The 22422-nt window shown below is 55.3% G+C and overlaps 1 protein-coding gene across 5 annotated transcripts; it reads left to right on the top strand.

Annotated features, from left to right (window-relative positions):
• Positions 1–778: 778 nt before the first annotated feature.
• On the top strand, positions 779–22360 carry LOC124199269 (histone-lysine N-methyltransferase 2C-like). 5 transcript variants are annotated; one of them, XM_046595036.1, is made up of 17 exons: positions 779–917; positions 1138–2412; positions 2481–2606; positions 2682–2902; positions 2980–3150; positions 3228–4122; positions 4205–6854; positions 6924–7066; positions 8726–10870; positions 11034–11315; positions 11549–12370; positions 12460–14184; positions 14260–16608; positions 16677–20585; positions 20651–20953; positions 21032–21541; positions 21616–22360. In XM_046595036.1, the coding sequence occupies exons 2-17, from the start codon at positions 1138–1140 to the stop codon at positions 21703–21705; spliced, it is 17616 nt and encodes a 5871-aa protein (XP_046450992.1). In that variant the 5' UTR covers positions 779–917; the 3' UTR covers positions 21706–22360. The 5 variants fall into 5 exon arrangements, with proteins under 5 accessions (XP_046450992.1, XP_046450993.1, XP_046450991.1 ...); XM_046595037.1 differs by having other exon boundaries at positions 11546–12370; positions 16695–20585; XM_046595035.1 differs by having other exon boundaries at positions 11546–12370.
• The last annotated feature ends 62 nt before the right edge of the window (positions 22361–22422 follow it).

The raw sequence follows: 22422 nt of genomic DNA, 5'->3' as shown, positions 1-22422 counted from the left end.
CAACTGTAGGGTGACAATACTTTAGAAGCGCTATTCTTTTAATAAAACTTGACGTCAGAATTTTATTGCATTATCTGCTGTCGTTTTAACCAGATTTTTTACCGTTCCCCGTAAATGGATGTACATGCGGTTTCTCCTACTTGGTTTTCTAAGTAATTAAAACCTTCACTAAACATCCCAAAATATCGTCTGCGAATTGAAGTCCAGCCTCTAGTTAAGGGCTTTTCAGGTAGGCCTAGCTTGCCAGGTAGACATGTCTACGCCCGCCGTAAACAATCACCTTTCATTTTTATGGTGAGTTAGAACACGGTGCTTGTGCTGAAGATGAAGATAGGGAAAAAGAGGGCGTCGACTTTGACAGGAAACTGGACCACATGGCAAAACTTGGAGCATTGCTTATTTTTGGCAAGGTCGCCATTTGGCAGGTTCGGCTGTTTATTTTTTAAATCAGAACAAGGCAACTCTGATTATCTGAACAACCACATCATTAATTCGTTCAATTTGGTATGTTTATCTTTTCTCACAGACTAGCTTTAAAAATAGCGGAGGAAATTAGCACAAAATTTGAGCAAACTTTTTTAAAACATTTAAGTATGAACATTTGATGACTTGCATTTCCATTCGTCACTTATCTGGCATCAGACATTTCAAGCAATGAATACAAATTGGAGGGAATTGTTTTTCCAATGTCAATAAATTGAATATTTTCCCGCGTCATTGTGTCATTGCTCACCGCCCGAGGGCTTGTGGTTGATGAGAGCCATCTATCGGCTACTACGAGATTCGACAGAAAAAAAGCCCAAACAACATGGCGTCTGAGTGCAGTCATCGAACGCAGCTTACGTGGATTTCGAAACAAAATTAGAGATGTGTCCCAGTTGAAATCAACACCGGCTAGCCGAAAATAATTCGGAAAGGTAAATAACTCAAGAAATGCAAAGGTTTATGGTCTCGTTTCTCTTGGCGGGGATGTGCTGAGTCGATATTTAGTCGTGGGCTTTTGGATTCAAGGACGCCCATCTTTCTCCCGCCTTGTAGTAAAGGCGCTGCCGCCACCAAACGGCTTGGGTTGTTGATCCATTAACTAATTTTTTGTTTTCTTTTTGTTTCTGGTTATTTTTCATTCATTCCATTCAGATGGACTCTACAGAGGAAGTCACCAAACCGGGTTCATCCCTCCTGGAATCCATGCTGACGTTGGACAGCACAGCCCTACTACCAAGAGCATCACCCATGGTTAATCACCCTGCAAGTCAAGCTGCAGCCCAAGCGCTATCAAAATCATGGGGCAGCCACGGAATAATGGCAGAGGATACAACCAGTGGGGCTTCCAACGTCACTGTGAGACTCCCAATCCACACTGTGTCGACAAGCTTTGGAGTTCTTGGCAGTGGTTCGCTCAGTTTGAAGAGGAATAACGTTGTGGGTAGACCCGTGAAGACAGATCTCAGTGGAACTGGAAGAGTTTTGACCCAAAGAAAGAATCCCAGCGTGAAATTAAAACAGTTGAGCAGTGGCGCAATGACATCAGTGTTTGGTGGGCCCGTAAAAGGCCTGAAGAAAGCTCTGGAGGAGGTCTCCACACTGTCGCAGTCACCAACCAGGGAGTCTACCAGTGCAGATACACCTGTAGGCTCGTCGTCGCAGTCGTCGGATTGCATATTGGATTTAGCGTCGGATCAGGGGGCCAACGGTTCGACGGGAGGTGGCGACAGTGAATTGGAATTAATTGAAGAAACCTGGCCGGGAAAAGTGTGTGCGTTTTGCAACCTAGGCGAACGCAGTCAGCTGGGACAGGGTGAAATGCTGAGGCTGGAAGTGGGGTCGGATTTTGAAAGTTTACGCCAGAGCACGTTGCACAGTGAAGAGCGTCTCCAATCGCTGGCCGCCAATGCCGGGGCCGTCAGCACCAATAAGACGTCGCTGGGCCCTTGCCCAGTCGGCGGCAATACTTCCAGCAGTCATTTGGCCACCTCTTTGCAGCCGTCCAGCATCAAGAAACCGCGGCTGGCGCTGAAAGGACGACGGACATCGTCGTTTGACGCGTCGCAATCGTTTCGCTCTGAACTCCAGGAGGAGTTGATGGCCGTGGGCTACGCAGAAGAGCCGGATCTGCTGGCCATCGTCGAGCCTTGCGGCTACTTTTACGCTCACCGGATGTGCGCCATTTGGTCGAAGGGCGTCAAGGTGGTGAACGACGACGACACCAACGCCGGTCCCAGTGTAGTGTCGGTTTGCTCGGCCAGCAGTTGGCCAGAAGTTGCCGGAGCCGATTCCGCTCTGATCCGGGCCGCCTCCCTGCGATGCCACTTGTGCGGCTCTTTCGGCGCCTCCCTTTCCTGTCAGCACGCGACGACCGGGGGCACTGGATGCCCTAAATCTTTCCACTTTCCCTGCGCAGTCAGTGGCGGAGTAAGTTTTGAATAAACAAAATTTTGATTGAAATTGATTTGCGGATTAATACGATTGACTTATCCTAGGCTTTTCTGAACGCCAAAACGAGAGGATTGCATTGTCCGGATCATATTCATCAGGGATCGATCATGGCCGGCCCATCAGACGCCAATTGTGCCGTCTGTCATTCGCCATCCAATGTGGCCAATCAGGTAATGAATAAATGAATGATTTAAAGTCTTTCTATCGATTCTAATGGAATGCTGTTATTTAAAAAAATGCTCTAGCTCTTTTGCGTTACCTGCGGCAAACATTACCACGGCTCCTGTGTCGGACTGGGTAGCAGCCCGGGAGTCCGAACGGCCTGGCAATGCAACGAGTGCAAAGTTTGCATCACCTGCAGGACTCCAGTGGCCCAACAAGGAACTGGAGCCGAGGCGGTCACCGACCGAACTAAAATGCTCGTCTGCGACACGTGCGACAAGAATTACCACCCCTCTTGTGTCCGGTGAGTTGGATTTTCTTCCGCCTCAAAATAATTTCGCCAGAATCGAGTTGACCACATTTTGAAAAATTCTCTGACAGGCCGTTGATTTCCAACATTCCCAAACTTGGCTGGAAATGCAAAAATTGCCGAGTGTGCGGCGATTGCGGGTCCAGGACGCCCGGATCGGGTCCTTCGTCTCGCTGGCACGCCTGTTTTACTGTCTGCGATTCCTGTTATCAACAGAGGAACAAGGGCGTTTCCTGCCCCATGTACGTCATTTACTTTTTTCACCTCGACACATTTATTTCATTAAAATTATTCTTTTTTGACGTTTCGGCTCAATCAGGTGCGGTAAAGCTTATCGCCATTCGCAGCGAGAAATGAGCCAGTGCACACGATGCCGCAAATACGTGCACTCTGGATGCGATCCGGAAGCGGATCGGACGCTGGTTCAGCGCAAGAAAGACATGAATTCCGACTACGAGTACCTTTGTCCTCCCTGCAAAGTCTCGTCGCCTGTGCCGACCCCGAAATCGGCCATGGAACTCGACCCGCTGTCGGAAAGCAATCCGGGATCGGTTAGTCAAGACAATTCGCAGCAACAGACGACGCATCAGCAGCAGCAGCAGGCCATGATCGACGTTGATGTTCCTGGCACCCCCACCTACTCTGACGAGCTTCAGCAACAACAAATCCAACAAGAAGAGACGAAACCGCTGGCCGTTCGTGTCGGGCAGAAGGTCATGGCGTCTCAACAGCAGCAGTCTGCCGGCAAAATCGCCCGGAAGCGGATGACTGGTGCGGCTGCGGCCGGTGGGGGAGGTGGTGGAGCCGGTGGCCGACCCAAAGGATCGGGCAAAGCCTCGTCCTTTGGAGCCACTGGATCCAACAGCGCCGGAGGCGCCGCTTACAACCGCAAGGCCAACAAGTTGGCCGATTTCGGACGGAAGAGAGGACCCAAACCAAAGATGCGGGGCGTTTTCGGTGCCCCTGGAGTCGGTCTCCAACGGCCAGCAGATGGGACTGGCAGTGGAGGCGGAGCCGGTGGAGGAGCAGCAGCGACGGGCAGCGTTTCGTCGACTGGCGTTGGAGGAATTGAAGGGGAGCCCTGCCTGGAGAACAAGTTGATCCTTTGTTCGTCATCCGACAGTTTTGTAGTGGAGCAAGACGCTTGTGCCATGTGCGGTTCTTTCGGTTTGGACCAGGAAGGCCGTCTCATCTCTTGCGCCCAGTGTGGCCAGGTACAATTGTCATTTCTAAATTCTTTTTTTAAAGTAAATTAAATGTTTTCTTCAATTTCCCGTCCGGTTGGTCCATTTGCAGTGCTACCATCCGTTCTGTGCCAACGTCAAGGTCACCAAAGTCATTTTGCAAAAGGGCTGGCGCTGCCTGGACTGTACGGTGTGCGAAGGGTGTGGCGAGCGTCACGACGAGGCCCGTCTGCTCCTGTGCGACGAGTGCGACATCTCGTACCACATTTACTGCATGGAGCCGCCGTTGGACTACGTGCCGCAGGGCAACTGGAAGTGCAAGTGGTGCGCCGTCTGCCAAGTTTGCGGCTCCAACGAGCCGGGCCTCAACGCCAACTGGACTCACCAGGCCAACGGCTCCCTCTGCGGCCCCTGCGCCTCCCTGCGCCAATGCCCGTCGTGCTCCTCGTCCTACAACGAAGGTGAGCTCATCATCCAGTGCCAGCAGTGCGCCCAGTGGCTCCACGCCGCCTGCGACCTCATCCGCAACGAGCGGGAGGCGGAATTTTGCGCCGAGGACGGATACACTTGCGTCCTCTGTCGCCCGCCCGACCAACAGCCTCCGCACCTGCACCCATCCAACGCTTCCGCTGCTGCCTTGGCACTGGCTCCACCACCGCCTTCGCTCTCGGTCCAGGCCTCCGCCTCCAATCAGGCCGGCCATCGACAAAACAGACAGTCGTCATCGGCCACTCCGCCGCCTAGTCCCGTTCCAGGTCTACTACAGGAATTGGCCGGTGGCTCCTTGATCAACGGATCATCCAACAGCATCCGGCCCAAATCGTCGGCCTCTTCTTCCAGCCAATTCCTAGTGGACGGCGTCTCTTTGTCGGAAGGCGGAATGAACCACTTGCGGTCGCTGCAACTGGACCAGCCCCGTCGCCGGTGTCGCAACAAAAAATCGCTCGAGTCTGACGCCCAAGACGACGTCCAAGGAGACGGCCAAGAAGATTCCCTGTTCAAAGACGGGACGGTGTTGACCCCTCGTGAAGACGGGCGGATGCCCGACGTCCCCGAGGGTTACGCCATCGTCCAGGGCGACAACGGGGCGCTGATTTTACGCAAGAAGCGCCAGCGAAACCTGCAGAAACTGGGCATCGGAGGCTTCCAGGTGCGTCGACCCTGGGCCCGCGTCAAAGACAAGGAAGAGGACGCCATGGACAATTACAACACGGCCGAAGTGACTTTGCAGCAGCTGAAGGAAACGACAGCGACGACGCCGACGCCTCCCACGACGACGACGGCAGCCACCACGGCGGTCGATCAAGTCACCGCCGATGCGGGCAAGCCCAAGCGGAAGCCGCAAAGGCGCAAGGCCAAGAACAAATTGGCCGAAACGTACCCGACGTATTTACAGGAAGCTTTTTTCGGACGGGATCTCCTGGTCAAGCCCAGCGGCAATTCTGGCGCCACCAACAACTCGAGTTCCTTCCTCAGCGACTCGTTGTCGGCCAACGACTCGCAGACGGCCAGGGCCAGCGGCAGTGACTCGGAGCCAACCGACGATGTCGCCATTCCAGCCGTCAAAAATCCGTCCATCATTCACTTGTCGAAGGAAGAAGTGGCCGATTTGGAGAGGCGATCTGCTCCAGTTGGCGGCAGCGTCGTCGCAACACCCGCACCGGTCCCCATTCCACAGCAACAACAACCCAACAACCCGCCACTGACTGTCCAGTCGTCACCACAGCAGAGTCACCTGCGAGTGGCTCCTGTCGTTGTTCCTACCGTGGCCCAACCAATTGTCCACGTCTCGGTTGCTGGCAAGCCGGTGGTCCGTGCCCAGGTGACACTTGGGGGTGCCATTAAACCCGAAGTGGAAGAAGACCCGCTGGAACTGGCCGGCGACAACGAAGAAGAGGAAGAGGATGAAGCCCTAAAAGATATTCTGCCGCTGGCTGGCGATTTGCTGGACTCGGACGACCTGGTGGATTCCATCATGAAGGAGGGTGACGCCGGATGCGCTGTCGACGACGACGACGTCAATCCAGATCACAATCCGCTGGAACTGGAGGACGACTCACCGACCCAGGTCCACCAAGGTGCTGGCCAGCAGCAAAGGGACGAGCTGGCGGACATTCTGTTGGAAACGATTGAAGTTGGCGGCCTGCCCAACATGGACTGCAAGGACGTCGAGGACATTTTCAAGGGAGTCTTGACGGACGAGTCGCAAGAGTCGCAGTCGGCAGATTTTTCCCAAATGGCCCCTGTCCAACAACAACAACAGCAGCAACAACAACAACATTCCATGGCTGTTGGTTTCAATTTGAACAGCAACAACGGCGGAGGCAATCCTGGCAGCTTGATGCCTCCAGTAGCCTCTGGCGGTCCAGCAGCTCTAGTCAGAGCGTTGTCGCAGCAACAGTCGCAGCAAGGAACTGCCTCGCCCAACACAAATGTCCAGCAACAACCGCAACTACCTCCGCCTTGTTCGCCCTATTTCTCCGAGTACAGTTCCAGTCCAGGATTCAGCCCGGCCTTTTCCGAACCGCCGCAAAGTCCCTGGCCGTCATCGTCCGGTAGCAACGTCGGGTTGTCTGGCGGCGGCGATCCTCACGGCGGCTCCAGTGATCTCCAGGATCGAGACGGAGGCGGACCCGGCGCCACAGCCAATCAACGCAACGCGCTCAAGTGGGAAGCGGACGAAGCCCTGGGCTTGTCGGCCACCATTTCGGCCGTCCTCTTTGCCAACACCAATCACCCGGAATTGAGACGCGATTTCCCAGGTACTTATCCCCAACAACATTCTCACTCGATTGACGCCCTTGATCATTTTGTTTTTTGTTGGATTGCAGCCTGGACGGAGCGATGGAAGCAGATCGCCAAAATTTGGCGCTCGTTGCCGGCCGACAAGAAGGCGCCGTTCCTGCAAAAGGCCCGTGAAAACCGGGCGGCCGTCCGCCTCCAGAAGACGCACCACCAGCAGCAAACGCAACAGGTAACAACGCCTTTGGCTAATCTTGATTCTTTGACCAACAGCAGACGAGCGCTGTGGTAGTTGTGGTGATTGTGAGAACGTCGTTTCTTATCGGGAAGGGAGACTGTGGGATCCACTTTCCCCCCTCGACTTGTCGTCTCCTAATCCTGGAGAATTGTTGTGTATTCTTGTTGTTGAGTTGTTGGGTTATCTCCGACTGGGCACAACACAATGTGTCACCTGATAAAAATATGAAACTCAAATATCTCCTGTCCGTCTCTCTCTCTCTGGTCTTTTCATTCCCGGTCCGCTTGTTGGGTGGCTGGCAATTCCTGTCCTTCTTTTTCTTATTCTTATTCCGTCACCCTCCTCCTCCTCCTCACGTCAGCAGTCGACTGGTGGCGCCGCAACTCCGACGCTGCAGCGAAATTTCTCCTCGTCTTCTTCGGCCGCCTCGCCTGGCCCGTCTGCCGTCGAATTGCCTTCGCCCTCGAATTCGTCAAACGGGTCCGGCGAACATCCACCGCCAACGGCCCAACGATCGGCGGCGGCGCTGGTGGTGCTGGACGGAGGGCAACGAGCCACTCCGATGGCCGTCGTGACGGTCGCCGATTCCATGGCCCCGTCCAGTTGTTGTTTCGCCTCGTCCTCGGCGGCCACGACGACGACGACGACGAACATCAGGTCCATGCAGTTGGCCAATGACGAGGGGCCTGTCGTGGTGGTGGATGAGCCACCCGTGGGCCGCAACGTCACCACCGGAATCGAGTCGCACGGCATTCGCGTTCTGACGCCGTCGGAGATTATGCGGACCCTCCCATCCATCGGCGCCGCTGCCAACAACGGCGTCCAACACGCCCAGCATCCGAATCTTCCTTCCGGCCCTTGCCCTAGTCCAGCCCTTCCATTGCAGCAGCAGCAGCAACAACACCATCACCACCATCTTCACCAACAACAACAACATCACCACCACCACCACCAATACCTCCACCATCACCCGGTTGCTCTGCAACAACATCTCCAGCAGCAGCAGCAGCAACAACAACAACAGCTCCACCATCATCACCCAGCTGTAATGGCACCAGTACATTTCGTAGGCCTAAAATATCGTCCAGGCAATTCCTGTGGAATGCGGATTTTTGGAATGGACTCGATTGATCGATTTTGGATGGATTCTTTTCATTTTGATTCCACCCCCCCTTCCGGTCTCCCCCTCCTTTTTTATTCCGTTGGAATTTTTCGTTATTTGATTTCCTCGGCTACTCTTCTTTCTCCCGCATGAGTGGAGGGATCAATCCTTCGACGCATGTCTCTTTTTTTAAATGGTTACATCATCATGGTCATCTTATTCTCCTCATTTCGTCCGGCAATTGTTTTTATTTCAATATTTTGGGTCGACTTTATCTTTTAATTCTCATCGAACGCTCAGTTTCGATCCGGAAGTTATTATTTATTTATTTGTTATTTGGTCCAAATGAGTTTTTGAATGGAATCGTTTGTTTCTATGATTTGGATATGACGATCGATCGGTCAGTTGTTGTTTTCTTATTTTATGATTTCGAGTTTTGATTTGGATCGTTGGAAATTCTATTTTCGTCGTTGAGTCATTTCAGTTTTTCTTTTCTTTCTGAATTTCCGTTTCTAATTTCGGGCCTTTGCATTTCCCGTCTGTGGTTGCAGGAAATCGAGAGGCCAGTCATGGCCGTTCCTCGTCGCGGAGTTGTCGAAACGGAACAGGAGCGCCAGTGGAAGCAACTACAGGCCCTCAGACAACAACAGCAACAACAGCAACAGTTGGCCAGTGGCGGACAGATTGTACCTCTCGGCGGACACGTTCCAGTTCCTGCCGGATCCATGGCTATGCCTCCTGGCCAACCGGAAGCAGTTGTAGCACAACAACAACAGATTTTACAACAACAACAGCCTCCCATGCCCAACCAACAGCAGCAGCAACAACAACTGGGAGGTGGTTTCGCCACTCCCATTCAAGTTTCTCGAGTTCGCGCTCCTGGTGAGCCCGTCAACGGTCCCACTGGACCCGTTTTCATGCTCCGCGGCCCTGGCAATCCACCGAACGTCCAACAGCAAACGGCGGTGGTCCCACCTTCCATGGTCATCGCTCCCGATGGAGTAGAAGGGGTGGATCCTTCGGTGGTGATTGGCGGTGGCGTCGTTGTCGATCCTTCGAGGCAGCAACTCCGCGATTTGCTTCAGCGCCAGCAGATGCAGCAGCAGCAACAACATCGGCAACAACAGCCGCATTTCATCAAGGCGGAGAACGTCAAGAGGGAGGAGGATGGGGTCGTCATCAATTCCATGCCCCCGCAACAACAGCAGCAGCAACAACAACAACAATTCGCCATGCAGCAACACCAACAGCAGCAGAGGCCTCAGTTCCGCTACCCTCTACCTCCGTCCGCCACTGGACCGAATGTCGTGGCCCAGGGACCAGTCATGCAGCAACAACAACAGCAACAACCAATGCAGGGAGCCCCTCGCATGATGTCACCTCAACATCAGCAGCAACACATGCAGATGCAGATGCAACAACAACAACAGTTGCAACCCAGGCCGAGAGGTTTCCAGCCCGGCTCGGCTGAATTCCGTCAACCCATTCAAGTTGTTGCTCCTCCCCAACAGCAGCAGCAGCAACTGGTCCAAGGTCATTTCCAGGATCCCAGAATGCGGATGATGATGATGCAGCAACAACCACCACCTCAACAACAGCAGCAGCAGCAGCAAATGCAGATGCAACGTCCTATCGGCCAAGTGCAACAACAACAACTCCATCCCCAACAGCAACAACAGCAGCAACAGATTCAATCGGTTCATCCTGGTGGCATCCGGCAAATTCATCCGGGCGTCATGATGCAGCAACAACAACCAATGCAGCCCAATGTCCATCCCATGGCTATGCAGCAGCAGCAGCAACAACAACAACACATGATGATGCAACAACAGCAACAACCGGTAATCCAGCAGCAGCAACAACAACAACAGCAGCCGATGAAAGTGGAGATGATCCACGAGGAGCCGCCGACGCCGTGCGCTGTGGCCGTTTCCGCCGTGGCCGAGTCACAGAACCACAACAACCTGCACCAACAACACGATCCTGCCGACGACGATTTCGGCGACTTGGGTCTCGGCTGCGTTGACGACGACGAGCTGCTCGGCCTGGGCAACGACTTTAACATTTTGGAGTACGCCGATCCTGAACTGCACGACGCCATGGACGACATGATGGGCGGCGGCCAAGACGATCACCCGGGCCATCGATCCTCCTCGTCGACCGGCAACGGCGGCGCTGGTGGCGCAGACAGTCCCAGCGATTTCAACATTTTGGAATACGCCGATCCTGGCGAGTTGGATGGAACGTCGACGACGACGACAGCCCCCGGCGATGATGCCAACAACCAACGGCCGTCCAATGAGCAACTGTCGCCGGACGAATTGTCTCGACGCAAGAAAGAGGCCGAAGAGAAGGCGGCCAAAGTGGCTCAGGACATGAACGAGTTCCAGGCCAAACTGCTGGAACTCACCGAACAGAAGAAGCAACAACAATTGAAAGCTGAAGCTCAACAGCAGCAGCAACAACAACAACAGCAGCAGCAGCAGCAGAATGCCCAACATCAGCAGCACCAATTGCAGCAAGGACCGGATTCGGTCGGGTCCTCTCCAGGAGCGCAGCAGCAACAGCAGCAGCCGCAACAACAATTTGGTGCCGTCGGCGGATACCCGCAACAACAGGCGGCTCAGCCTCCTCCGCCCTACCGAGGTCCTCCTCCGCCCTATCCAGGGACTCCGCGGGCTCCGTCAAGTTCTCAGGTGAGTCGCTTGTTTCGTGTCATTTGTCTGGCCCTGGTCAGAGGTTGCCCAGTTGGCAACTGGTCAACATTGCGCCGCGGTGGAAAAGTGGAGAAAAAATCCTTGAACATGTTTTCCTTGTTTCATTTCCTGGCCCTTGCTGTTTCCTTGATTCTCTCTGCAGCTGGGCTACGGTTGTATTGTCCGTCCCGGTGGCCCAAGTGTCGGTGGTGCAGGTGGTGGCGGTGTTGTTGTCCACGGTTGTTCTCCTAACTCCGCTATTGGCAGTCCCGTCTATCTGGTCTCTCCCCCACCTACTCCCACCTCCCTTGCTCCTCCCCCACCGCCTCCTCCTCTTCCCCCTCCTTCGGCTCCTTCTCTTCCGGCGGCTTTTCACCACCACCAGCAACTGCAACAACAGCAGCAGCAACAACAACAACAACAAAGACGATCATTGCTCCTACAGGTGAGGAGCCCTAATATCTGTCTCGTCTGTGTGTCCGTCCGTCCGTCCGTCCTCTGGTCCATCCTTCCTACTCTCCTTTTGTTGTTGTCGTTCGTTGGTTGTTTCGTAGTAGACCTTAACTTTTCTTTTTTGGTTCGGTTCTTGTTCCATCCGCCTGCCTCGTTGTGTCCTAAACATTTCGACATTTCTCTGATTCCGATCCGCACGATCCGCTTTTGTTGTCGTCTCAGCAGGAACAACCCCTACTGCTGGAAGATTTGCTGGAACAGGAGAAGAGGGAGCTGCAGAGACAGCACATGCAGCACCAGCAGCAGCAGCAACAACAACAACAACAGTCGCCGTTGGGCGGCGGGATGCCGTTCGGTGCCGGAATCAATTCGGCCCCCATCGGGTCGACGCCGGAGAAACCGTTTCTCTCGGACACGGATTTTGAGAAACTCAAAGCCGACGTCCTGGCCGGCGGCCCGTCCGTTTCCCTTTCGCCACCAGCCGCTGTTCATCCGCATCACATGCAGCAGCAACAACAACAACACCAACAGCATCACATTCACCAGCAGCAGCAACAACAACACCTTCACTTGCATCAGGGGCAAGTTCAACATCCCCAACAGCAGCAGCAACAACAACATTTCCAGCATCCGCACGCTCCCAGTGTTGTCCAGCACCAGCAGATCCAGCAGCAACAACAAACGATGCAGATGCACCGACCTCAAGGCAATTTCCAGACGGTCCATCCGCACATGGTGAATCCGCAACAGCCACAGCAGCCTTTCATTCGTGCTGGACCGCCCATCCAGCAGCAGCAGCAGCAACAACAACAGTGGCACGTTCACCAGCAGCGGTCGCCTGGCTCGGCGTCAGCGGTTCCGCCCGATACCGGACTCCATCCGGCCCTACTTCAATCTCAATCCAACGGATCGGCTCCAACTGCTCGACCTCCGTTGCCGCCTCCTCTCCTGCCGGCCATGGCGGCTCCGTCGGAGAACGTCACCAACGAGGCGGAACGGCAACAGCAAGTCACCTACGAGCAGTGGCTCGGCCAGCAACAGCACCTGGTAAATTCAATTCGCCATTTTTTGATCCCCGATGAGTTTTGGGTTTTCTAAAATAAATTTGTTTTCACTTTTTCTTTTATCTCTGGCAGATCCGGCAGCACCAAGTTTATTACGAGACGGAAGTGAGCAAGTTGCGGAAGCAGCGCAAATCGCTCAACAGCCGCCAGAGGCAATTGCGGAAGAACAACCAGGAGTTGAACGACGCGGATGCTGGCGAGTTGGATCGCATCACGACAGAACAGCAGGGCCTTCAGAAGCAGCTGGATCAAGTCCGCCGACAGGCCAGGCAGCACACGATGCTCGTGCAGGACTACCGCAACAAACAGCAGAAGAGGCAGGGCGTGGTGGGACCACCCGTGGCCGGCCAAGGCCAGCAACAACTCCCCGCCTCGCCGTCTCCTATGGTCGTGGCGGATGGGTCGGGCAATTTCGCCGCGTTCGGCCAGCCGCAGCAGTTGCAGTTGCAGATCCAGCAGCAGGGACAACAACAACAACATCCTCAGCAGGCCAGTCCAAGAGGTGGCGGCATGGTGGTCGGCGGAAGAGTCACTCCTCAATCGCCGCATCCGCTCTTGTCGCCAGTCGGCCACATGGGCATGACCGGTCCCCTGCGGCCGCCGATGAACCCGCAACAACAGCAACAACAAGTCCACCCTCAAATGCACGGCCAGATGATGCAGCAGCAACAGCAACAACCCGGCGGCAACATGATGGTGATGATGAACCAGCAGCAACAACAACAACAACACCCCAGCGTTCAGAACGCCACGTCGCCTCACGCCGGCCAGCAGCACCAGCAGAATCACCCGCACATGGTCCAGGCAATGCAACAACCTGGCCAGCCAATGATGATGCAACCCAACCGCAACATCGTCGTCGGTCAGCAGGCCCAGTTCCAGCAGGTGCGCCAACAGCAGCAACAACAACATCCGCACGGCTCACCCATGTGCCCGTCCAGTCCCCAAGTGGCAACGTCCAGCGGTGGACCCGTTCAGAGTCCCCGGATGATCCACCAAGTGGCCAGTCCTGCCCAAATGATGACGACGCCCCAGCCGTCGCCGAGTCCTCAGATGCAAATGCCGGGCAGAGTAGCCGGACAGGTGCAGCAACAGCAACGCCCCATGCCCGCACCTTCACCTTCGCCCTCGATGATGATGACCCACTCGCCTCACGGGTCGATGAGTGGCGGTGGGCCCATGACGCCCGGCCCCATGACCCCCGGTGGCACAGGTCAACAACAGCAACAACCCAGTCCTATGCCTTCGCCCCACACGGCGTCTGGCGGCGGCGCTGGGCCTGTCGGTCAACAAGGGCAGATGCAAATGTCCTCGTCGTCGCCTAGAGGTATGGGCCAGCAACAGCAAGTGGGCACGCCTCTGTCTCAACACTCTGAGAACAACGACGTCGTGGCCCTCAACAGTCCGTTCAGCCCTGGGCCGATGGCTTCCCCGCAACCCGTCGGAGTCCTGGGCCAGTCGGGTCACAATCCCAACGTCGTCGGGACTGGGCAAGGCCAAGTGGGAATGACGATGCGATTGACGTCGCCCCAATCTCACCCTCCGCGGTTGCCTTCACCGCAACAACAGCAGCAACAACAACAGCAAATGCAAAATGTCCAGCAGAATGTCGGAGGCGGTCCTGTGAGGATGATGGGCCATCCTGGCCCGGGCGTTATGATACGCCCGCCCATGCAGCAACAACAGCAATACGTTGACATGCAGCAACAACACCAGCACCAACAGATGCAAGGCGGACCTGGCCAAGTGATGATGCAGAGGCCGGCCGGCAACATGCAACAACAGCAGCAACACATGGTATGTCTATTCTTAACATTTTATTTCTAGTAAACTCTTGGAATTCATTTTCAATTGATTTGGTTTTTAATGAAGGTGATGCCTGGACAACAACAACAACAAATGATGGGACAGCAGAGATTCATTCGGCCAGCCAATGTGGTGCAGCAACAACCCGGTGGTCAAGGGCCTGGTGGTGAGCCGGTGATGATGATCCGGCAGCGCTTCCCTATGGCGTCCGCCCTCCAACAGGCGGCCCAGATTCAGCAGCAACAACACGCGCCCATGCAAGGCAACATGCAGGGAATGCAACAACAGCAACAACAGCCGATGAAAGTCAACCAACAGCAGGTGCATCAACAGCAAGCGGCCCAAATGCAAATGCAACGGCAGCAGCAGATGATGCAGCAACAACAACAATTCGCCATGCAACAACCCATGCAACAGCAGCAAATGCAACAACAACAACAAGCCCCTCAGCACCAGATGCAGCAACAACAAATGCAGCAGCCAATACAACAAGGAGTCCAGGGCCCATTGAATCACCAGCAACAACAACAACCACCTCAAGGGCATTTCCAGCCGCAACAGCAAACGTACGGCAACAACAACCAGCCGATGCAGCAACAGTACATGCAGCAGCCGCAACAACAACAACCCATGCACCACCAGCCAATGCAACAGCAACAAGTTTACGGAGGCAACGGCAACAACTACAATCCGGTCATGAGACCTCGAGCCCCTGGAACTCCTGTCACCGTCCAGCAGCAACTCTCGGTCGACTCTTCCGTCGGAAACGTTGTGGCTCCTCCTCCACTCCAGAGCCCAGCAGCTCAACAACAGCAACAACAACAAGCTCCTCCAGTTAATAATCAGACGCTCGACTCTGCTGATCCGTCGGCCGGTGGAGGCGGTGGAGGAGGAATCGGTTCGATGAACGTGGCCCCTCACTGGATCGTCTACGATTCGTTTGGTTTCCCTAAAATCGGATTGAAAGGAGGTGGCACCGATGGTCCACTCTCTCCCCCTCCCCCACCTGCTCCCATTCTTCCGGCAACGGAGAAGAGCGAACAAGACAAAGGGCCTCAGTTGTTGGCAGCCGATTTGGAATCGGCCACGTCCAGTCATGAGGGGCCCATCGTCGTTGCCGAGGTCGTCGAATTGACGAAGGCCGTCGAAGAAGTTGGCGGGATGGAGGGGCTCATGGATCCGCTGGCAACCACTTCGACGTCGGAAATGTCTGAGGTGGTCGTGCCGGCCCTTCGTGAAGAACCGACGATGACGAAGGCGGACGAGATGATGGTCAACGACCAGATGCTGATGGATTTGCCCGGCGGAGGAGAAATGGAGACGCTGGAAATGTTCCACTTGGTGGAAGTGCCCGAAGTGACGGAAGTGGACATGATTTCACCCCGGCCAATCGACGGCGGTGGCAAAATGGCGCCAATCCACGACCCCATCGAATTGGTGGAAGAGAGGAAAGAAGGACGGGCAGTGGCCCGGGTCGAAGTGGATCCTTTGATGCCAGAAACAGCCGCTGTTGCCGATCCAGCCCTCGAAATTGGAGCTGGAGCCAATTCCCAGTCATCGCCGTCTATCGCGTCCAGTGATCCTGTCGAATCGTCGCTTGTAAAATCTCAGCAGTTTGATCCTTCCGTCATTCCGAAATCCGAATCGCTGCCCGATGTGATTCTGAACGAAGAAGTTGAGGCCGCTCCTGTCGTATCGGCCACCGAGTCGCAGGAACAAGTTGAGACTCCACCAGTTCCAGCAACGGTTTCAGCGCCCACGGTTCAAGATCCAGTGGTGCCAGAAACAGAGAAACCAACGCCTCCAGCGGAAGTTGTTGCTGTGGCGGCTGCTCCGCCCCCAGTTTTGACACCGGCCGTTGTGATACCCTCGGTCTCGCTCTCTCCTGCAGTCACTTTGGCTTCCAAAGTCTCGCTGAAGGCCCCAGTCTCTTATTCGTCGAGTCCATCGTCCATGTCGACGACGACAGTCACCACCGTCACACTGTCGGCCATTCCGGTTTCGAATGTGCCTCCGTCGACCCAATCGGCCACCCATTCCACGACAATCCAGTCGAATCCTCAACCGAACGTGACGATTCCGATGACGTCAGTTCGGACAGTGTCCGTCCCTGGAACTGTGCCGACGTCGATCCTCGTTCGAGCTCCGATGGGCAACCGACTCTCATCACCTTTGATCATCAACCAACGGCCACTGCCCACTCTGACGTTGAACTCGTCGTCCGCTCAGAATCCTCCGCCATCGGCCAATCAGCCCAAAGCGACTCTGCAGCAACAACAGCAACAACAAACGGTGGTGTTGGTCAAACAAGAGAAAGTGGACGAGGAACCAGTGGCAGCTCAACAGTCAACGTCTGAATCCAGCGCCAATGCCGAGGAATCCAGCAATCCGCTTCTGGTGCAGCAACAACAGCAGGTGACTTTAGCAAATGACTTTTAACATGAATTTCTATTTTCCAGGCACCCGCGTTCCTAATTCAGTAGTTTTTCTTGTTTCCCCAGAACGCCCTGCTCAAGCAGTTGCTGCAAGGATCGGCGGCTGCGGCCGCTGCAGCCGCTGCCGCAGCCTCGTCGGCCTCATCCACTTTGTCGTCCTCCTCGGCCTCGACGTCCGCCGTTTCGTCGACGACCAGCAACTCTGCGACGACGACCACCACCACCACCAACAACTCGACGAAACCGACGTCGCTCATGGGTTTGCTGGCCAAGCCGTTGACTCCCAGCAAAGTGCCCGTCTCGTCTTCTTCATCCGGCGTCTCGGCAACCAATTACGGCGGAGGTCCTGCCCCTGGCGGTGGTGGAGTTGCCACCAGTTCCTCGACGCCAACTACACCGACATCCTCGGCGTCGCGGTCGCTTTTCGGCGCTGCCACTTCGTTGGCCTCTCAACTGGCCCAGCCCATCACCCCGTCCTCGTTGGCCGTGGCTCAGATTCCGCCGTCGCAAATGGCCCAGATGGTCTCCCGCGTCCCTCAGCCGCCGACTCCGACTCAACAACAACAACAGCAACAACAGCAGCAGAACGCGTACCGACCTGCCGGCATGATGGTCAGGGCTCCTTTCGTCGGCCAGCAACAACAGAGGCAAATGGTGGTGGTCAAACAGGAAGTTGTCGTGTTGAACGAGCAGGCGACTTGTTCTTCCGCCGTCGGCGTCAAAATGGAACTGGAGGAGAGCGAACATTCGATGGATTCCGTCACGGCCTTGTCCAATTCAGAGACGCAGTCGGAACAACAACAGCAACAACATCAAAAGCAGCCACAGCCCACCAACCGGTTGACGGCCAACAACAACAACAACACGACGCCAGCGACAACAACAACAGGCGCAACGGCTTTGACCAATTCGGCGGCGACCAGCGAGGAAATCCGCAAAATGAAGCGACGCCAATACCAGCAGAAGCGGAGGCAAAGCGTCGCCGCCAACAACAAACCGGATTCATCAGCTAACGCGTCCGGAATGAACGTTTTGGGCGTCACTCTCCCTCCGGCTGTTTCCATGTCCAACAGCAACAACAACAACCAGGCCGTTTCGGTGGCTACGGTCCCGTCGGCCGCCACAGTCGTGACAGTCGGCCCTGGTGCCGCTGGAAATGCCAATCTCAACACGTCGGGATCGGCGCCCATGACGCCGACCGGATCGATCGCTGGAGTTTCTATTCCGTCGACTCCCAATCCGTCGGCCAAGAAGAGAAGTCGCAAAGGATCGAAATACGAGGAGATTGTGGATTACGACGCCTTTATCGAGTCGGTCATGACTCAAATCCGCACGGCTTTGCCTCCGCTGACGGTCCAGGAGCCCCAGCTGGGACGTGGATGCGTTTCGTCGACGGGCACTTTTATCTTTGGCGCTGGCGATCTCACCCCGTTCGCCTCGAGGATCCAAAGTCACAACAACAACAACAACTACAGCAACTACTCGGCAAGCGCCGTCAAGGTGGATCGCAACGGACTGCTCAAAGGCTCTTACGGCTCGGCCCACTTGCCCGGCGTCTCGGATTACTACAACACTCGCCCGTTTGGCGACATCGAACCCGTGGCGGCGGCGGCCCCTCCACCGCCCAACAATCCGCCCACTCCGTCGGCAAACAACAACAACAACACACAGGGCGCTGCCGGAAGCAACAGCAGCAGCAGCAGTAGTAGTAGTAGCCAGAGGGGTTTCTACCACCAGGAATTTGCTTGGCCTCGATGGGATCCGGCCGGATCGTCACGTCATCACGACGACTACGCGTCGCGCAACAGCCGCAGCAGCTCGAGCTGCTCCATCCTCCTGGACAACAGCAACAATCTGGCAGGCGGAAGAGGTGACGGATGCGACACTCCGGACACGGTAGTCAGTTCGTCGTCACCCGAGTGCGTCATGCCGGAACCGATTGTCCGTTTCCCCGGCCTCCGATTCATCGACTTGGCCATGGACTCGGCCGGATCGGACAGGCAACAGAACTCGAAGAGTCCGGAAGATTCTTCCACGTCCAGGCGGAGTAGTTACTGCAACTCGCCCGATATCCCCATCATCATCTGCGCCCCCGTGCCCATCCGGCCCACACCGCCGACCCAAGTTCACATCACTCCGCCTGCTGCTCCGCCCCCCGTGTCCGCCCCTCCTTGTCCGCCCGTTTCGATGAAGAAGGAAGTCATTTGCCTGGACACGGAGAATCAGCCGACCAACAACAGCCTCCAGCCCGGCAAATCCAGCAGCTTCGCACCTTCGGCGTTCGGACTGATGACGGGCGGTTCCGGACTTCCGCTCCGGGACAGCACCAACGTGACGGTGACTTTAACTTTGAACGCGTCGGCGGCCGAAGATGTCAACCAGGTCCTGTGCCGATTAGCCGCCCTCCTCAGAGTCCCGCCGCCTACCGATTACCGCATCATCGAACGGCCTGGCGCCGGCACTCCCGGCGGTGGAGGCGGACCGCCCGGCCCGTCGCAACGCCTCGGACTTTACCGTTTCAAGGGCAAAGACGGGAAGGAAGGCGCTCCGGTTGACATCCAGTCGATCCTGAACGGGACGACGAAATTCTGCCGCCATTGCGACGTTGTCATTTTGGGCAACAACAAAATCACCAAAAAGGCCCAGCTCTTCTCCGCCGCCGGACTGGACAGCAGCAGCGCCGAGCCAAAGAAAACGACGACGGCGACGACCATTCCCGATCCGGACGATCCCGACGGAGAAGACGAAGATTACCATTTCTGCAGTTCCGTCTGTTTTGTCCAGTTCGCCGTGGCGCACAACACCCGGCCGTCGGCCATCGAAGCCAAAGAAGCCAACGCCGTTGTGGCTCACATCAGCAGCGGCGGTGGCCAGGGGCAACAAGTCTGCGTCCAGGATTCGGGCGTCTCCAGTCACAGCCACACGGCGGCCAGCGCGGCGGCCGCCAGTGTCGTTGCCGCTGCGGCCGCAGCCGCCGCTGTCGCCGTTGCAGTTCCGTCGCAGGCCCAGACTCCGGTTCCGGTGACTCCTCCCGCTCCCAAGTGGAAGGGATTGCGGTACCGCAACTGGTCACCGAATTTCCAGCAGCAGGTGGCCAGGAAACAGCAGCAGCAGCCGGGCAACCACAACAAAAAGATGACGGACAACGAGTTGACGGAAATGCTGTACAGGGCGGCCATTTGCATCCGCCCGACGGGCGAAAAGGCGATCGACAAGCGCCAGTGTCTCTTTTGCAGTGGCCAAGGTGACGGCGTGTCGGACGGGCCTGCCCGGCTCATCAACTACGACGTGGACCGTTGGGTTCACTTGAACTGCGCCCTGTGGCACGAAGAGGTCTTCGAGATGGTCAACGGGGCCCTGATGAACGTGGACACGGCCCTGAAGCAGAGCCTGACGCAGACGTGCCTCCATTGCGGCCGCAACGGCGCCAGCGTCAAGTGCTTCAAACTGCGCTGCTCGTCCGTCTTCCACCTGGGCTGCGCCGTCAAGGAGGGCTGCGTCTTCCTCAAGAACAAGTCCGTCTACTGCTCCCAGCACTTGCCCAAGTGCTCCAGCACCAGCTCCACTTCGGTGGTGGACATCAAGGAGGAGCAGCTGACGACTCTGTCCGTTTTCCGGCGGGTCTACATCAACCGCGACGAGAACCGCCAGGTGGCCACTGTCATGCACAGCGGCGGAGTGGCGGTGGACGCCGGAGAGCAGAGTTACCTGCTGAGAGTCGGGTCGCTGACGTTCCTGTCGGTGGGCCAGCTGCTGCCGCACCAGTTGGCCGCCTTCCACTCACCCAATTGCATTTACCCCATCGGCTATCAGGTGGTCCGCTTCTACTGGTCCCCGCGGCAGATCCACAAAAGGTGCCGATACGTTTGCTCCATCGAGGAATGCGAGGGCCGGCCGCAGTTTAACGTTGTCGTCCAGGAACCCGATCGCCCCAACCTGCCCGACCTTTCCTTCAAGGTAAAAATTCCGTTTTTTTAATTATTTGTGGGAATTCAACTGACGGATTTTTGTTTAAATTCCAGGACTGGACGTGTCAAGGTGTTTGGCAACAAATTCTCGGCGCCATTGAAGAAATGCGGCGGCAGGAAGGTGTCGTCCGTCTTTTCCCTCAGTTTCTCAACGGCGAGGATCTTTTTGGACTCAACGAGCCGGCAATCGTCCGTGTCCTTGAATCCTTGCCTGGAATTGAGTCGCTGACGGATTACAACTTTAAATACGGCCGCAATCCTCTGCTGGAATTGCCGTTGGCCGTCAACCCGACAGGATCAGCCCGTTCTGAACCCAAACTGCGAACTCATGTCAAACGATTCCACGCCCATCGGACGGTCCGTTTGTTGAATTCAATTGCAAATTTGTTTTAAGTCGCTAAACATTTTTGGTCGATTTGTTTTTTATTCCAACAGTTTGGCACTTCGCGTTCGTCAACCAACGCGTCGACGTCGTCATCCAGCGGCGGTGGCAGCAGCCACTCGAGCAGCCTGGCCAGCAGTTTGGTGATGGTGGACCTTCCGGGTCCGTATTCCAAACAGTTTGTCCACTCAAAGAGTTCGCAGTACAAGAAGATGAAACAAGAGTGGCGTCACAACATTTACCTGGCCCGCTCCAAGATCCAGGGCCTGGGCCTCTACGCCGCCCGTGACATTGAGAAACACACGATGGTCATCGAGTACATTGGCGAAATGATCCGTGCCGAATTGGCCGAGTGCCGGGAGAAGCGCTACGAGGCGGCCAACCGCGGCATTTACATGTTCCGACTGGACGAGCAGCGAGTCATCGACGCCACCCTGTGCGGCGGATTGGCCCGTTACATCAACCACTCGTGCGGGCCCAACTGCGTCGCCGAGGCCGTCGAAGTCGAGCGCGACTTGAGGATCATCATCTTTGCCAGCCGGAGGATCGCCAGAGGCGAAGAGGTGAGAGTCGCACACAAGTTTATCCGCTTTCGTTGCAGAAGATAATAATCATTTCATTTTGATTTGGTTTGCAGCTTTCGTACGACTACAAGTTCGACATTGAAGACGACCACAAGATTCCGTGCCTTTGCGGGGCCGCTAGTTGCCGCAAATGGATGAACTGATTGAAACCAAATTGGACAAATTTGAGATGGATGAGACTCTGTCTGTCTGCCTTGTTTCTATAAGAGAAAACAAACAAAAAAATAATGTTCTTTTTCTGTTTTTGTATTTAGTCGCCTGTGCAATGGTTATAATCTGTACAAAGGATTGAAAGTGGGAAAATTTTGTTTTTTGTTCTTTAATTTCTTTTGCCATTGTGGGGAATGTGTCACAACTTTGTGTGATTGTGCGTGTGTGCGTGTGGGTGTAATTGCGAATTGTTTAGTCCTCCCGTCTATATTTGTGTTGTACATTTTGTGTCTGGAATTATGTCGTCGTTCATTTGTGTCTCGGATGGAAAGGCTTGGTGGAAGGGCCGAGAATCCCGTGGCCCCCATTCATTCGATTGAATTGGCGTCATTGTTGTTTTTAACTTTCTTTCCTTCCTTCTCTCCTCTTCCTCTGATTGTTTTCTGCATTTTCTTTCCCCCCCCCCCCCCCCCCGATTGATGAGTTTTGCCTTGACTTAATTCCCTCGTCGGCCACCATTTGAATGATTGAAGATTGAAGAAATGATTCATAGAGCAACTTGCAGTGAAAAAAGTAAATCAAGTCGCCCAATTATAATTTTGTTATCTGTACGGATTGTTTTTACACTTATACACCTATTCAAACCAATTCGCTTCCAACGTGGACTCATTTTCAGCCTCTCGTCTTAATGAGTTAATTACCAAGATTAA

This window comes from Daphnia pulex, chromosome 8 (assembly GCF_021134715.1).
Source record: "Daphnia pulex isolate KAP4 chromosome 8, ASM2113471v1".
Taxonomy (NCBI): domain Eukaryota; kingdom Metazoa; phylum Arthropoda; class Branchiopoda; order Diplostraca; family Daphniidae; genus Daphnia; species Daphnia pulex.
The sequence above is the reverse complement of the archived record's forward strand: the minus strand, read 5'-3'. Positions and strand labels throughout refer to the sequence as shown.

Bases quoted from the DNA above. Each gene is read 5' to 3' on its own strand.
- LOC124199269 (XM_046595035.1), top strand. From the start codon at position 1,138: ATGGACTCTACAGAGGAAGTCACCAAACCGGGTTCATCCCTCCTGGAA. The intron at 2,413-2,480 runs GTAAGTTTTGAA...GACTTATCCTAG, and splicing joins CCTGCGCAGTCAGTGGCGGA to GCTTTTCTGAACGCCAAAAC. The intron at 16,609-16,676 runs GTGACTTTAGCA...CTAATTCAGTAG, and splicing joins TGGTGCAGCAACAACAGCAG to TTTTTCTTGTTTCCCCAGAA.